Here is a 17247-nt window from a genome sequence, read left to right on the forward strand (position 1 = left end):
GTTCACATCATTCATATTTAATAATATATATTGAGAAAAGAACTGTGTAGGCATACAGGAGATGTCTGTGTTTATCTGAGATCAGGATGCTAAAACTAATGTACTTTATAACATAAACGGCTTGCCTAAACTTTGCTGAAAGCCCTAAATATTTATCTTTAGTGATTGTTGATTTGTGCGATAAAAGTGTCTGTGTTTTCCAAATCCAAACCCTCTGTTCAGCCTTAGGAACATTAGATGAAAAGTTATTTGCACTGACAAATATTTATGTTCTTCCAGTAGCTGCACAGAAACTTTAAACATACCAGAATAAGCTTCATAACTTTTTTCACACCCAAAAAGACCAATTTCAGGTGGACATAAACAGGAACCCAAGATGGAAACCCACATGTTATTGCCTACTGCCCTATTAAGGGACCACCCATAAATCTTTTTTTATTCGGTCATGAGCACAACAACAAGAAAAAATAGGCAAGCAAAAATTATATCTGAAATCTGACAGATTGACAACATTAAATATTAAGCAAATGCTTCTATGCAACTTGTATCAATATTATAATTGCCTAATGTTAAGTAGGGAAAAATTAATGACAGGCCATTGAATTATTCAAAAATAATTTATTATTTTCAGATAATACAAAAGACCGGAGTAAATTATTCTGCTTATATTACGGTTACCACAAACATTTCTCTGGTGGTTATTTTAAGACATTTGATAGGTTAGGTGTGCGTTTTACAGAAAAATAATCAACACCCATGGAACAACCAATTAGAATACAGCATTTAAAGGGCCACTCCACTTTTTTTAAAAATATGCTAATTTTCCAGTTCCCCTAGAGTTAAACATTTGATTTTTACCATTTTGGAATCCATTCAGCTGATCTCCGGGTCTGGCGCTAGCACTTTTAGCATAGCTTAGCATAATCCATTGAATCTGATTAGTCCATTAGCATCGCGCTAAAAAATACCCAAAGAGTTTCGATATTTTTCTTATTTAAAACTTGAAACTCTTCTGTAGTTACATCGTGTACTAAGACCAACGGAAAACTATAAGTTTCAGTTTTCTAGGCAGATATGGCTAGGAACTATACTCTCATTCTGACATAATAATCAAGGCCTTTGCTGTCATAACATTGCTGCAGCAGGCGTAGTGATATTACGCACTGCCCGAAAATAGTCCCCTGCTGTTGAAAGTAAGCAATGGGACTATTTTCGAGCAGTGCGTAATATCACTACGCCTGCTGAAGCCAATTCAAGCGAAGCAGCAAAGTCCTTGATTATTACCCCAGAATGAGAGTATAGTTCCTAGCCATATCTGCCTAGAAATTCACAACGTTTAATTTTCTGTCAGTCTTAGTACATGATGTAACTACAGAAGAGCCAAGTTTTAAATAGGAAAAATTGTTGAAACTCTTTGGTTATTTTTAGCATGATGCTAATGGTCTAATCAGATTCAATGGATTGTGCTAAGCTATGCTAAAAGTGCTAGCGCCAGACCCGGAGATCGGCTGAATGGATTCCAAAACAGTAAGAATCAAAAGTTGAACTCTAATGGAGCCGGAAAATGAGCATTTTTTCAAAAAAAGTGGAATGTCCCTTTAAAGCAACACTATGTAGTTTTTTTTACCTTTAAATAATGTCTTTAAAATTATTTCAGTGATAGAACAACTTTTAACTGGACTAATTGTACTGTTGCTGCAACCTGAGCAACCTCCTAGCTGCTACAAGCACACTCTGAAAGTGGCGGTGGAGGGTAGAGCACACAGCCCCGCCCCTCCCCCTACCTGCAGAAGAGTGTCTGATACCAGGCACTGTTGCGCTTTTCAACCACATTGGGGAGCTCTAAGTCATTTTTACATAGAAACTACATAGTGTTGCTTTAACAGCCCCGTGGTATAAGTTGAGGTATACATCATCTGAAAGCTAAATAGATAAGCTTTCCATTGAAGTATGGTTAAATAATCTAAATATTGAGAAAATCAATTCAGTTTTGATATATTTACATTAGGAAATGTACTAAATATACTTAATAGGGATGTAACGATTAATCGTGTGTCCCATTAAAAATGCCTGTCTGAAATCGATTCTGAATGGCTCATTTAACAAAATCATTAAAAATATTCTTTATTATCATGAAAATACCTGAAACAATTTGAAGAACAGCGTTCATATAAATATTCCTGTAGACATTTCCTGGAATACCGTTTGTAATGCTACTTCTTCTGTGGCACAAAGGGTGTTTCTGCATGAGAGCGCCCCCTGGCTTTTGGATGTGCCGGGATTTCACCGTAATTCATTCAAATTCATTCATGGAGAAAATGCGCATTTGCACTGTTAATCGTTACACCCCTAATACTTAATATCCTAAATGATTTTTATCATAAAAAATTAAAATTTTGACCCATAGTCTTGTTGGCTATTGCTATACCCGAGCTACTTATGACTGGCTTTGTAGTCCAGGGTCACAAACCTGTATTTATTTTGCATTTAGCATTCACTTTTATCCGAAGCACATTTATCAACACATTACAATTTTTTTCCATTACATTCATTACATACATTTTTGTGTGTTTCCTTGGGATTGACTCAAAAACTTAAATCAACTAATTCATTACAAACTGTCCATTCGCTTTGATCAGCATTGAGTTTCTGTTTCCTGGCAAACTCTGTATCCTCACTTCACTTGAGCATACAGTGAGCCTTTGGATGCACAGTCTGGCAAAAGAGCCGTGCACACTTTTAACATGCTGCTTTTGATTACAGGAAGTCAGAAAGTAAAACTAAGGAGGTGAACTTCAATTCAAACCAGCCTCAACCACACTACAGATGGTATCCAGATGCAGTCTGTCTAATATGTTCTATGTTCAGTCAGGGTAGATGGTTGTGGGTAATTTAACGTTAAAGGTAGCAGATAATGCAGACAACCCTTGGACACCAAGGTCTTGACCTTTTGCACTCTGAGGTCAATTAGTTAAACACTGCAGACTGGAAATAGGAGCTGACCAGTCGTTGTAAACGTAAAGCCGGTGACTTCTGTTCATCACCTACTAATGTGGATCCTCAAGCCTTGTTAGTTTTAATGGTCCTTGTGTTTATGAGAACATTTGTATTCCCAAGAGTCTGATAAGTATCTCAAGATGGATTCCCATGGATTGACACAGGGCTGTCTGGACCATAAAGCATGGGTGGTAAGCTCTAGATGGATGAATATTCACTTGAAACAGCACTAATATTTGAGGATCAGGAGAAGATGACTCAACACACCACCTGGGGTTTGTTTAATTTTATACAGAGGGACCTAAGGATATTCCCAGTTAAGATTATGCTATCATTCAGACATTCAGGGAATGTAAAACTGCCATACTCAACAGCTGGACAGCAAGAACTGATGCTGAAATTGTTGCGAAAGGCAAGTCTTAATCACAAACTGTGTACACTAACAGATTCTGAAGAATTGCAGGATTTGAATGATATCAGTGTCGTGACTACTCTGGAAAATGTCTTGACAAGTGTAGTTTAGTTTCCTGTGCTCTGAAGATATTGGACAGGAACATTTTGAAATGTTTATCATTTTGTTAAACAGCCAACAGCCATGAAATAGCCATAAAACATGTTTTGTTATTTGCTAATGACAGTCCCTGTGAGAGTGGGGGATATAACTTATATAAATATACTAACATATAACTTACAGATAAGACCAGAGTGGAATTGAAGCCACAAAAGTCTATATTTAATGTCATAGGTGTTTATATTATATATATATATATATATATATATATATATATATATATATATATATATATAATTATTTTTTTAAATCTGATCATGCATGAAGAAGAAAGACATTCACCTTGGTGTTCACATTTCCGTGTATTACAGCTGGCAGGCTGTTGTAGACTGTGTTCCTCACTCGCACTCGCTCCGTCCCAAATTTCAGTAAAACTTCATCTGAATGGAAAAAAAGGAATGGAAAATATAACTAGTGTTTGGTTTCATCCTACCACTAAATTATTAGCAATATTTATTATATTTCTGTGCAGATCCATAGATGTTTGTGTGGTTGTTAGGTGGTTGTTACAGATCAAGTCAAAAGAGCCAAACCCCAAGTGATGCTTTTGTTCCTGGATATGGCTTATGTTTCCCTTTCAGTATAAGTCCACAGATTTTTAGATTTATTACAAGCAGTAGCGGCTCGTGACTTCTTTTCCAAGGAGCCACGAATGCAAAACTTGTCAATACATCATCGTGTGTGGCTCATCATGTCAAAATATGTGTTCCGTGCATCATCTTAACCTATGTGCATTGCACGTCATGTCAAAATGCATGCCTGCTACAGAAGCTTTGTAAGTTCGCCTTTGCAAGATACTCACTTTAAGGATTAGTCCATTTTCTTAAAAAAAATCCAGATAATTTACTCACCACCATGTCATCCAAAATGTTGATGTCTTTCTTTGTTCAGTCGAGAAAAAATTATGTTTTTTGAGAAAAACAATCCAGGATTTTTCTCATTTTAACTCTTTCACCGCCAGCGTTTTAAAAAAAAGTTGCCAGCCAGTGCCAGCGTTTTTCATGATTTTCACCAAAGTTTAATGCCTTCCAGAAAATGTTCTTCTTTAAATATATAAACATACAATATACCAAATGAAAGAACAGACCCTCTGCTTTCAAACAAAAAAAAAAACGTTTCATTCAACCTTCAGTGGTTCTTTTGTAATCAGCTTTTAAACATGGGTAGGTTTCTGCAAAAACACCACATTTTGAGCAAAAACCAGAGATAATTTCATTTTTGTGACGGACTTTTCATAGAGATCCCATTCAGAGCGATCTTTAAAACAGACACGGACATGCAGCCGCTTGGCATAGGGCAATACTTCCGGGTTTAAAAAGTTGCGGAAGGGCGCCACCTGGTGGATAATAGCGGTATTTCAGAAAGACGAAAAATCTCGTCATTGGCGGGGAAGCGTTTTCTCTTAATTGACGAGATATCTCGTCAATGGCGGTGAAAGAGTTAATGGACTTTAATAGAACCCAACACTTAATACTTAACTCAACACTTAACAGTTTTTTTCAACGGAATTTCAAAGGACTGTAAACAATCCCAAACGAGGCATAAGGGTCTTATCTAGCGAAACGATTTTACAAGAAAAATAAAAAATATGCACTTTTAAACCACAACATCTTGTCTATCTCTGGTCCTGTGATGCGCCAGCGCGACCTCATGTAATTGCGTAATGATGTCGAAAGGTCACGCATTACATATTTGAAATGCACATTTGCAGACAATAAACTGACACAAAGACATTAATTAGTATCATTCGACATACAACAACGTTGGAACGGTCCTCTTTCTCCACACTTGTAAACACTGGGGCGTAGTTTCACGTTCGTCCTCTGTGACCTCTTGACTTGATGACGTATTGCATGAGGTCGCGCTGGCGCTTTTCAGGACAGGAGATAGACGAGAAGTTGTGGTTTAAAAGTGCATATTTTTAAAAACGACAATCGTTTCGCTAGATAAGACCCTTTTGCCTCATTCAGGAGTCCTTTGAAACTCTGCCAAAAAAACTGTTAAGTGTTGAGTTAAGTGTTAAGTGTTGGGTTCTATTAAAGTCCATTAAAATGAGAAAAATCCTGGAATGTTTTCCTCAAAAAACATAATTTCTTCTCGACTGAACAAAGAAAGACATCAACATTTTGGATGACATGGTGGTGAGTAAATTATCTGGATTTTTTTTTAAGAAAATGGACTAATCCTTTAATCTCATGTGTAATCACAGTTTAGTGTTAAGTTAGTGTCTTGCGAGACGTGAGCATCTCTTTTATCATGAACCCTTTCGACTCCTATGCGGCAAGCACATATTTTGACATGATAGGTTATCATGATGCATCGAACACCTCCTCGGAAAAGAAGTCACGAGCCACCACTGCTAGTAATAAAACTATCTGTGGACTTATCAGCTAGTCTTTCCTAAACATAATAAAATAATTATGCATAAGTGCATAATTTATATTTATACTTGTAACAGAAACAATGTAGAAGACGTTGCACACCAAAATATAATATAAAGGGTTAAATTCTTAGGCATAAGTGTGAACGGTAGTAATGGTAATGACACTACATGTTATTTAAGAGATTTCTTGATAATCTTAGGGCACCCTCACATCATACTTAACCGGACTGAACCATACCTGAGTACGATTGTCCCCCCTTCCCACAATGTACTTTTATGATCAGTACCTGAGTATGATTACGTCATTAAAATATATGTATGATTAAGTATGATATAAAATAACCCAGAGAGAGATTTTAAAAGATATTAGAGCAGTCTGCTCTCCAATCACTCTCGTGCTGCTAAATGTCCTTAATCGATAGATCCGTTGTATGTATTTTATCTGGCTGTATGTATTTGTGCTGCGCATATCAGAATGTTTTACAGAGACAGCTAAAGTTTCGCAATCCGGTGTGTGTGCTCTGACCCCGAATCAAGCAAACTGTACCCAAGACCACCTTTGCAAAACATACCAGCGCATTCTTAACATACCACACCCTTATACAGTATGGAGCGATAAGACTAGCCAAACAAACTGTAGTTTGGGGTCAAACGTACTTGGGTACAATACGATTCACATAATTTGAGTATACTTTTAAAGGTTGCGAGCAATAACTAATACACAAACCAAATCACAACATGATGCAAAATTGTGTTTTCTTGGATTGACTCACCCACTGCACCGTTTAAATTTTGGAACATCTCACACTTGTGGTCCAAGGTCATATTAAGCTTTTCCTGAAAATAAAGAGATGTTAGTTTGTGTAAAAAATAAACATATGACCTTTGTGCTTGTTTAAATATTCAGGTGGTGTAACTTTAAGCAGCAAGATTGTGTTTATGTGCTTTGATGAGTTTTTAAGCATTTTATAAGGACGTAGTCAAGTTACAAGCATGTTTATATGTTTTGTATATAAGTCTGTTCACTAACCCTCTTAAGTGGGTCGACGTAGATCTTTGTGTAAAACAGCTGATCGTCGTCGTTGTCATGAAGGTCCCACTGGTTTACAATCTTGTTTATATATGGTGCATAGCCAATAAAGCCTGTGAAAAACATTACAAAGGGTTTTAATGTGTCATAAAATATAGGATGTAATAAAGGTGTGTAAACTGCTAAAATTATATGGGATGCCCACATATGACGGGTGCCTTCTAAAACCAGTCCAATTTATGGTGTGGCTCCATGAACCCTCAAAATACTGTGAAGAATGACAAAAAACAACAAGCAAGAAGTGTCGAGTGGCGTTGTCTAACCTCAGACGGGAAAAGTTTCTACATTTAACCAGAATGGAGTATAGTAGGCAGTAGGGCCCTCAGCTATGCATTGGGGTTTCTATATCTTTTCCTTAAAGCTCACCAACCATAGTTAGAAATTGTAGGGTTTGGCTCTCACATCGCCCTCCATACAATTTTGGATGTCATTTATCATTGTCGTCCTTTCATAATCTCAGACTGTGCCATGACCCCACCCTTAACTATTATTTCTTGTACTCTTAATATTCTTATTCCTGATTTAAAAAACATGCATTTTAAATAAATCCCCCCATACTTTCGATTGCAATAGTTGGAAGAATTAAAAAGCACAATGTCTCAAAGTTTTACTAGAACCTGAAATTCTGAACAAGATCAACTATACAAGTATGATGTCAATTTATTTGGTAAATTACTTTATTATTTTAGTATAAACGTAGTCATTTATACTAAGTCATTTATTTATCTCATATGTGGTGGCTTGAACTTATATTACAGTCCGGTAAAACCCTTGACGTAATGTCCAGGTTCGAAAGATTAACTTTCAACTTCAACTTTATTCATTTATATAGCACATTTTACTGCAATTTCAATTGCCCAAAGTGCTTCACAGTATTTAAAAGACATAAAGCAAAATATCGAACCAATTAATAAAAAGAAAATTAAGACATAATAAGGGATAAGAATAAAATTCAATACAAAAAAACCCAGATTGAAATAAAAAATAAAATATATAAAAACATCAAGAAGCTATCTCCAAACAAGGTCTATTTTCAACGAACGCTAAATTAAAGAGATATGTTTTTACTTGAGACTTAAAACCTTCTAAATTTGAGACTTGCCGAATGTGCAAAGTTAAATACAGATGTAAAGGATTATGACATGGTTTTAAATCAGAATTAGTTTCCCACTAAATAAAACATTGCTATATTTAACAACCTTGGATTTAGGCAATGAGTGGTGATCAAAAAAGGGATAAGCTGCACACATGGGGGATTCACTGAGAATAAATCACACATGCAGAGCACAAGTAAACAATGCTCAGTCTGCATAGTTTTTTATTTAATAAAGAAATTATGTAAATCAGGTAATGTTGTAAACACATCGAAAAAATCTGTGCTAAATGCATATCTCCATTTACAACGGCAGTCATGATTACTAGATTGGGGATGTTGCAGCAGATTGCCACTATCCATCACAATGAGAGATGGTACAGCTTTGTTCCACTGTGAGATTTAGGTTTTTAAAATGCAAAAATGTATTGCATTTTTTCATGAACAATCTGTTGCCATTGTTGTTGCAATAATTGTGAAAATACTGTAATATTAATTCCATTAGGCAAATAACACTGAGCTGTTAATAAAATCATAAAATGAATTTATATGAAAAAAAAAATCATATAAAGGAGGCATTACACTGAAAATATTTCAATTAGAATTTTAGGGTGTTTTCACACCTAGTTTGTTTGAGCCCTTCAAACGCTCTCAGATCAGTCAAGTGTATATTTGAACAAACCAAGAGATTTCAGACCCCCCTAAAAGGCTCAAAAGTGAACCATACTCAGACCACATCCAAGTACAGTTCGCTTTTGGGTTCTTTTGTGGTTTAATTTCTTTTTGACATGTGAAAATAATGAGGTCCCAGTCTGCTTTGCGTGGGTTTTGACATAAATCAAAATCATTTGCTGCACAGAAAGCTGGGTCTGAATTCTGATGAAGTTAATATGTGAACAAGAAAGGGACTGAGATCACTTCAGGTCTGAATAGGACCAAAAAAAGACCTGGATCTCCTTTTGACTAAAGCACAGTGTTCTGAATCTTTTATGTTTCCACAAACTGATGGACATGACATCCCTTGTCCAAAAGAAACAAACATTGGTCACCACAATCTACTGGACAGCCTGAGGTATAAAACCAGCCTTCAATTTAGAAAGTGAATGGTATCGAACAGGAACTCCAACACAAATAAATTTGTCCCGTTAATGACACAGACTCAACGCCCTGACAGGACAATACACCAGACCAGTGACCACCACATTCAAAGCAGCAATTCACCGGTTTAAAATAGCCTGGATCAAGACTACTGCGTTAAGACGAGCAAGGACCAGAGGCTTTATGTGTAATGACCGCCGATGTGACTGTTCTTCATCTAAGAGCCTGGGCAGGATGGACGGACACACACGTACGCCCATGGACTCAAATAAATGCACCATTCACTTGAGCCCTTGCATGAATAGAGCTCTATGCCTCAGGAAATTCCACAGGGTGACTGGCCGCTGCTTGGTGGTTTACAAAGAAAACAAATTCTGTATCGTATTTCACTGATAATGAAATTTTACTGTTTTTCTGTGCTCTCTGTTATCTCTCGGCTTGCATTGTTCCAAATCCTACTAGACCAAACAAACCAACACAGCAGCGTTCGGGGGAAACTATGTTGGGAAGATATGGGTCAAATCACTGACGGTCATGACCTTGTGCAAACAAAGTCTTCCCAGTCATTATAGCCTGAGTTTAGCTCTTAAAGGAATATTGCACTTTGATAATAAAAATTTGGATAATTGATTTATCTCTTTCTTTATTTACAGTAGTTGAGAAGAAATTAATTTTTTTGAGGAAATTTCAGGATTTTTCTCCATACAGTTAAATTAGTGCAGTTTCAATGCAGCTTCAAATGGATCTTATCTAGCGAAACAATCATCATTTTTGCCAAAAAATACATAAAATGTAATTTTTTAACCACAACCTCATTATTACGTAATTCCTTACGCATTACGTAATCACTTCAAAGGGAAACGCATGACATATGCAAAACTACCATTCCATGGTTTACAAGTGTTGAGAAAGAGGACCGTTGTGAAGCAGTTGTATGTGCAATGATACTAATTAATGTCCTCGTGTCACTTTATTGTTTACATGTTTTCGTGTCACATGGCTAGTGCAAGACGAGAAGTTGTTGTTGAAAAGTACATATTTTTTAAGTACATATGTCGTTTCCCTAGATAGACCCTTATGCCTTGGTTGGCATCGATTAGAGCTGCATTGAAACTGCAATTTTAAACTGCATTAAAATTGCCAAACTATTGATGTCCACTAGAGTCCAATATATGGAGAAAAATCCTGGAATGTTTTCTTCAAAAAACTTAATTTGTTCTAGACTGAACAAAAAAAGACATAAACATCTTGGATGACATACAGCTAAGGAAATTATCGGGATTTGTTTTATGAAAGTGGAGCAATCTTTTAAAGACTGACCTGCCACATGGAAGGTGGAAAATGTGACACAAACTGTTAACGATGTTGTGAACCAAGAGGTACTAAACAAACTTTTGAGGAGTACTTAAATGCAGACTGTGAAGTTGAAGCATTCACGTTCATATCCATATTGAACATTGGTTTCAGAACCATAGGTGTTTCCCAAATCACAAACGTATGTACTATTCTGACTACGCCAAATGGAAATTTCCAACAACAAGTGCACTTCATGTACCTGAATAATGCACTCATTCATTCAAAAAACTAACGCTGGACACTTTGTGCACTCAACAATTGCAGTTTTGCTCATGTAATGGAGGAGAAGAGCTATCAGGCAATGTGTGAGCAAAGATTATTACACTTCAGTCTGATGGTGACTATGGTCATGTTGGACAAAACAGTGAACACTTACATCAAATGTACAACGTACAAAGTCATATTCATTGACTCGTAATGTGTTATGCATTTGATGTCATTTGCTCTTCCCTTGAAATCCACTTACACTTATGGTTAGCAAAAAACAGTTAGTAAGAGACAATACTGTAGGTCTCACTACCATTCATAAATTCAAACACTAGATGGTAGACTACATAGTGGATAGTGTAAGGGCATAATATGTCATTTGGGACACAACTTCTATCTTGGTTTCTTGTTGCTTTGTTTTCAATTAATTTGAATAAGCACAATGCATTTTGGGACATCTTCCATGTAAAAACAGAACATCTTGATGGGTCATTGCATAAAACATGGTGTTTCCATTATATCCCACTGAGTGTGCATGTTTTTACTCACCTCCAGAGTTAAGAAAGCGTTTCCCATTGCGAACAGGAGGGTACTTCTCTGTAAGTCGTGAATCTGGCCAGATAATACCATCTGCAGAAAACACCACCTTATGATTGGACTGCTGGAACTTTCTTAAAATCTCCTGAGGTCCACCAGCAAAAATGAGATCATAACTGAGGGAAAAGGGAAAATATTTAATCTGTCATCCTGTTCACTACGCCAACCTATTCATCAATTGATCAGCAGTACGTCATACTTTCACAGTAAGGATGTTACAAAACAGTTATATAAACAATATTTGCTAATCCACCACTCGTTTATTTAATCAGCTGTGTCTATTTTCACTGCTGGAATAGAATGGAGGGCATTTCACAGGCGCTTAGGTCTTGCCTGGTAACGCGAGTTACTATAAATGTCATCATAGGAAGTTAACTCTGGGGGAAGAACCAAGGTTTCGTCTTGTCTGAGGAACATCTGTGCACACAAATTGTTTTCCTATTCCAAGCACGACTGAAAATTCAGCTCTGGAATATCTGACTCGATGTGACAATATGGTCTCAAATGTGCATGAAATATTACTAAGAAAAATATAGTAACCCCCCCAAAAATTATAACAAAGAGACTAGGTGCATGGGAGTTACCTAAATGTTTAGGTTATACATAAGGCTACCTATTCATTTACATACAGCTTTGAATTTTGTTATCCTAAACTTCTCCTTGTTTAAGCGACCTAGAAATGTCTCTAATTCCAGATTTGGGTGTGTATAAATAGCTGTGTTTAAATTCAGAGAAATATGTTATAAGGACTTGATTTGATGCGTTTTATATTAAGGGGGGGTTTTATATAAATGAGCCTTTGATAAACACAATTGCATAGAAGGGTAAACATAAAGTTAACTTCAAACACCGGGCTTTTTCTGCTCTGTGATTATAATAATGAGATTTCAATTCAACACCACACCCAGACCTGCATGGCATGGCAAAGAACTCTCGCTATACTTTCATTATAAAACAACATGCCATCATTTTCCATGAATGATGAGGTTAAATAACAGGCCATTTTCATGGCTGATTATTATAAATTGAGCAAAATGCCACCATTTCGGCAAGAGCCTTGGTTTTAAATGTAGGCCTACAAAATTGTTGAACAAATGCCCATCCATTTTGCCTGTAAAGTCTTGCTGTTTTCCATGAAGTCGTCGATAGTAAGCCAAGATGTCTGCCACTGATGGAGTATAACATGCAGGGGCGTTGCTAGACATAAAGCTCTACTGGGGCACAGGCCCCCCATTTTTTTTTTTTTACTTTTTCTTGAAAGCCTGCGGTGTGCAAGATACAATTTCCTTTGCTTAACCCACTATTCCAACATTGCAACAAGTACTGGGAAAGACAAACATTTATTTAAAAATATTTAAGTATCATCTTCATATATACATATATACAACATAATTAACATGTTTAAAGGCATAAAATGTTTGGAAATAATGGCTGGAGAGAAAAAAATGTTATGCACATTTGCATTTTACATAACAATGATTAATAACTTCTTTTTTTATTTTTAAGAATATTTTCATTTTATGACTACTAAAAAATCTATCTTAGTTACTGCTAACTGATTATGTAATGATCTAGAGCTAGTGAACTAAATATTAATATCATATCTGAAAATACAGAACAGTATAACACAGTTTTTGTATGTGAACAATGCAATTTTATAGACTATTGACAGAGGTTTTCCTCAAATTTTCCCTCTAATGTTTAAGCCCTGACAGGGTAGGATGTTATGTGTATTTACTCCCTTAAATTCATCATCTCTCATTTTTTCTTCCCTTTTCCTGCTTTGCACAAAACATTTCTGATGTCCATCACATGCGTCAATGAGATTTTCATTATTATTTAGAACCTTACTTTAGTCTCGCTATGTTTTCATAAACCAACTCAATCGCGTGTACTTTGTATGCGGCTGCGCACGGCAAAACAGTCGCTTGCACGCCTCAATTCATGTCCGCGTCCGCGCACCCATTCATGTCCGTGCGCGTGCGCGGACGCGGACATGAATTGAGGCGTGCACGCGTCAGTGCGACTGTTGCGTCGCTTTTTCAAACGTGAATTGGGTAACTACATTGCATATAGATCCGTTTTGCCGCGATTGTCTTTGTAAAGGAATAAACTAGTTAACTGCTAAAATGTAAACTTGAGATTTACACAGGGGCACAAAAGATTTACACTGGGGCACGTGCCCCAGTAAAAGGGGTCTAGCGACGCCCCTGATAACATGGATGCGCTTTTACACAAATGGCACATTTGTTATAGTTAATTGAAAAACTTACTGCATACATTTTGACAATTTAACAGGATCTGTTGCTGAACATTATTTCTATTTTATTACAGATATTTACAAAAATATCTCAGTTAAAGTCTATTTATTATAAACATGAATATCAGAGCAGTACTTGTGGACTGGTATTGTTACTTTATAGCAGTGGTTCTCAAACTGGGGGGCAAGATGGTGCCGGGGGGCCCGGTTTTATGACATTTAACAAAATACATAAATTTATCATAAATTAATTGTAATTAAAACTGAAATAAATAAGGGTAGGGGTAAGCGGGGCACAAACCAACGCGGGTTAATTGTAACACGGCTACTTTACATATTTCTACAAGGCCGAGCAATCTGTGCTTTTGGTCTTTTTCTCTTCTCAGAAGATGACCTCCTGTGAATTTGTGAAAAGTTTGGATGTGTTTTGGTTAAGATATTGAACAAAGAGTGTTTTGGAGGCATAAAAGTAAATTATTTCATCTTATGATTTTTTTATTGCTGAGTTGGGTGTGTAAGTCACCAAATCCAACCGTATATTATTTTAATCACTGTCTTGTTACCTAAAACATAACAGTATTTTGAAACATGTCAGCAACTCCTAGTAACTGATAGCTGGGATTGAAAACATTTTTACACAGCTTCTATTAATCAAAATGATAACGGTTAATAAAATATCAGGGAAAATAACTCAAAATTATGATTGTTTTGTCTTAATTGTGCAGACCTTTAACCCTTATGTGTTGTTGGGGCCATTTTTGGCCATTTTTGCAATTTTTTTGTCTTAATTTGGCCACAACTTTCTCTGTGTTTCAGCAAATGGAATGATTTTTGGTGACAAATCTTATATTTACACATATTTTAAGAAAATGCTTTGAAATTTTTCAAAAACTTAACAATATACCGTGGGCAAATTTACTACCCTTACGTGTTGTTAGCGGCCAAAAAAGGCCACTAAATTAAACTGCTGTAAAAATTTATCGGATGAAATTTTTTTCACATTTTTTTTGCATAAATCTGTTAATCAACCTCAGTACTGATCAAAACTACCAAATGTTTGCAAAAATTCCATGATTTTAACTCTTTCATTGCCAAGTTTATAAGTAGTGTCACTGATTTGGGGAAAAAAAAACACAAAATGACAGATTTTCAATATAAAACGTGACTGTGGACTGGATTTTCTTTTACCTTTTTTACAGTCTTGGGCATGCCAAAGATTGGTAAAAACATTGGCTTTGATGCATTTTTAGTTTTTGTGCAGCATCAGATTAAATTTTTTTCTCCCTCATTTATTGTTTGTGGCCATTTTTTCCCCATTGACTTCCATTATAACAACATTTTTTGATTGCAGAGCTATGACACCTTATTACCATGCATTCTTGATTCTTTGTGCCTTTTCCTTTTGCAAAGAGGTAAAATTTGTCATTTTTACTGTTGATCACCATGTGGCACCATTAACCCTTTAGTAGCCTGTGCAAAAAAACAGAGCATAAATTCTGGTCTGTACATTGAGTTATATGGACTATAAAACCATTGTGTGTGTACGAGTGTGTGTGTACGAGTGTGTGTGTGTGCGAGTGTGTGTGTGTGTGTGTGTAGGGTTAGTGTTAGTATTGAGGAGAGAGCACCTCCCTCGCGCACCAGTTAGTGCTGCACTGGTGAGAGGGATTTAGTCTCCTGTAGCTGTCCCTCTAGACACAAATCCACAGACACCAGCAGGCACCAGCAGCTCAGGAGTGAAGAGGGGAACATGCAAGTGGTGTACAGAACCAAAAAAAGAACAGTCAGCATTTGTATCCGTTGTGGTAGACACACTTGCAGAGAGCACCAAGTAATATGCTGCAAGTCCTGCTAAAAAGACTGAACACACACACGTACACATATACACACCAAAAAATTAGTTTGATTGTTTAGTTCTCCATCCATCCTCTACTCTTGCTTCATTGTTCAGTTTATTTGAAGTTGTTTTTGCATTTTGGTTCATAATAAATGTTGTTAATAAATCTGATGAAGAGAAGATTTTTTACAGATTTTTCCACACAGACGCACACACATGCAAGCAAGCACGCACGCACGCACGCACGCACGCACGCACGCACGCACGCACGCACGCACGCACGCACGCACACACACACACACACACACACACACACACACACACACACACACACACACACACACACACTCTCTCTCTCTCTCTCTCTCTCTCTCTCTAATATGCTGTTATAGTCCATATAACTCAATGTACAATCCAGAATTCAAGCTCTTCTTTTTTTGCACAGGCTACTAAAGGGTTAATTGTGCCACATGGTGATCAACAGTAAAAATGACAAATTTTACCTCTTTGCAAAAACTAAAACCACAAAGAATCAAAAATGCATGGTAATAAGGTGTCATGGCTCTGCAATCAAAAAATGTTGTTATAATGGAAGTCAATGGGGAAAAAATGGCCACAAACAATAAATGAGGGAGAAAAAAATTTAATCTGATGCTGCACAAAAACTAAAAATGCATCAAAGCCAATGTTTTTACCAATTTTTGGCATGCCCAAGACTGTGAAAAGGGTGAAAAAAAATTCAGTCCACAATCACTTTTTATATTGAAAATCAGTGATTTTGTGTTTTTTTTTTTCTCAAATCAGTGGCATCACTTATGAGCTTGGCAATTAAAGAGTTAAAATCATGAAATTTTTGGAAACATTTGGTAGTTTTGATCAGTTCTGAGGTTGATTAACAGATTTATGCAAAAAAATTTGAAAAAAATATTAATCTGATACATTTTTACAGCCGTTTAATTTAGTGGCCTTTTTTGGCCGCTAACAACACGAAAGGGTAGTGAATTGGAACAAGGCACAAGGGTTAAACAAAAAAAACCTCCTTATTTGTGTGAGGAGATATGGACAAGAAATGAACCCAGATGCAGACGTGAACAAATAAGTGATTTAATAACAAAACAGGGTAAAAACAAAACCCACGAGGGGGCAAAACAAGATGGGGCAAACACAACACCAGACTAATACTAAACAAGACATTAAACAAACTGGACTAAATGACTCTCAAATATTCACAAATGCAGACACAGGAACCGACAAGAAGCAACCAGACGCACGAGCACAGAACAGCAAACACAAGGACAATAAATAGGGAGAACTAATGAGGGACACAGCTGAAATTAATGACAAGTAAGGGAGCGGGTAAAAAGTGACGAGACCCGGGAAATGCGTGGTCAGAATAATTCAATACTAAAACCACGCATTTCCCACATAGAACATGGTACTGCCAGGACCCCAAACACAAAGACTAGATATAATTAAACACATGATTTTGACGGATCCTGACAATTTGCATTGATGCACAAAACAAGGATGGTTAGATCAGTGGTTCTCAATCCTGGTCCTGGAGGCCAACTGCTCTGCAGATTTTGTATGTCTCCCTTGTTTAACACAGCTGATTCAAATCATCAGCTCATTAGCAGACATCTCATTGTCCATCAGATAAGAGAGACATACAAAATGTGCAGAGCAATTGGCCTCCAGGACCAGGATTGAGAACCACTGGGTTAGATGAAGGATCATGGATGGATAAATGTTTAGATA

At 36.6% G+C, this 17247-nt stretch overlaps 1 protein-coding gene across 3 annotated transcripts in view; it reads right to left on the reverse strand.

The window, feature by feature from the left end:
• Positions 1-17247, reverse strand: part of plod2 (procollagen-lysine, 2-oxoglutarate 5-dioxygenase 2) — a 67895-nt gene that overhangs the window by 19940 nt on the left and 30708 nt on the right. For all 3 annotated transcript variants that reach the window (XM_065294705.2, XM_065294704.2, XM_065294703.2), the window contains exons 4-7: positions 11345-11508; positions 6982-7094; positions 6725-6788; positions 3851-3948 (exon numbers count right to left, since the gene is read on the reverse strand). In XM_065294705.2, the coding sequence (XP_065150777.2) occupies positions 3851-3948; positions 6725-6788; positions 6982-7094; positions 11345-11508 (439 nt within the window). The remainder of the gene's footprint in view (positions 1-3850; positions 3949-6724; positions 6789-6981; positions 7095-11344; positions 11509-17247) is intronic.

Source organism: Paramisgurnus dabryanus, chromosome 22 (assembly GCF_030506205.2).
Source record: "Paramisgurnus dabryanus chromosome 22, PD_genome_1.1, whole genome shotgun sequence".
NCBI classification, from domain to species: Eukaryota; Metazoa; Chordata; class Actinopteri; order Cypriniformes; family Cobitidae; genus Paramisgurnus; species Paramisgurnus dabryanus.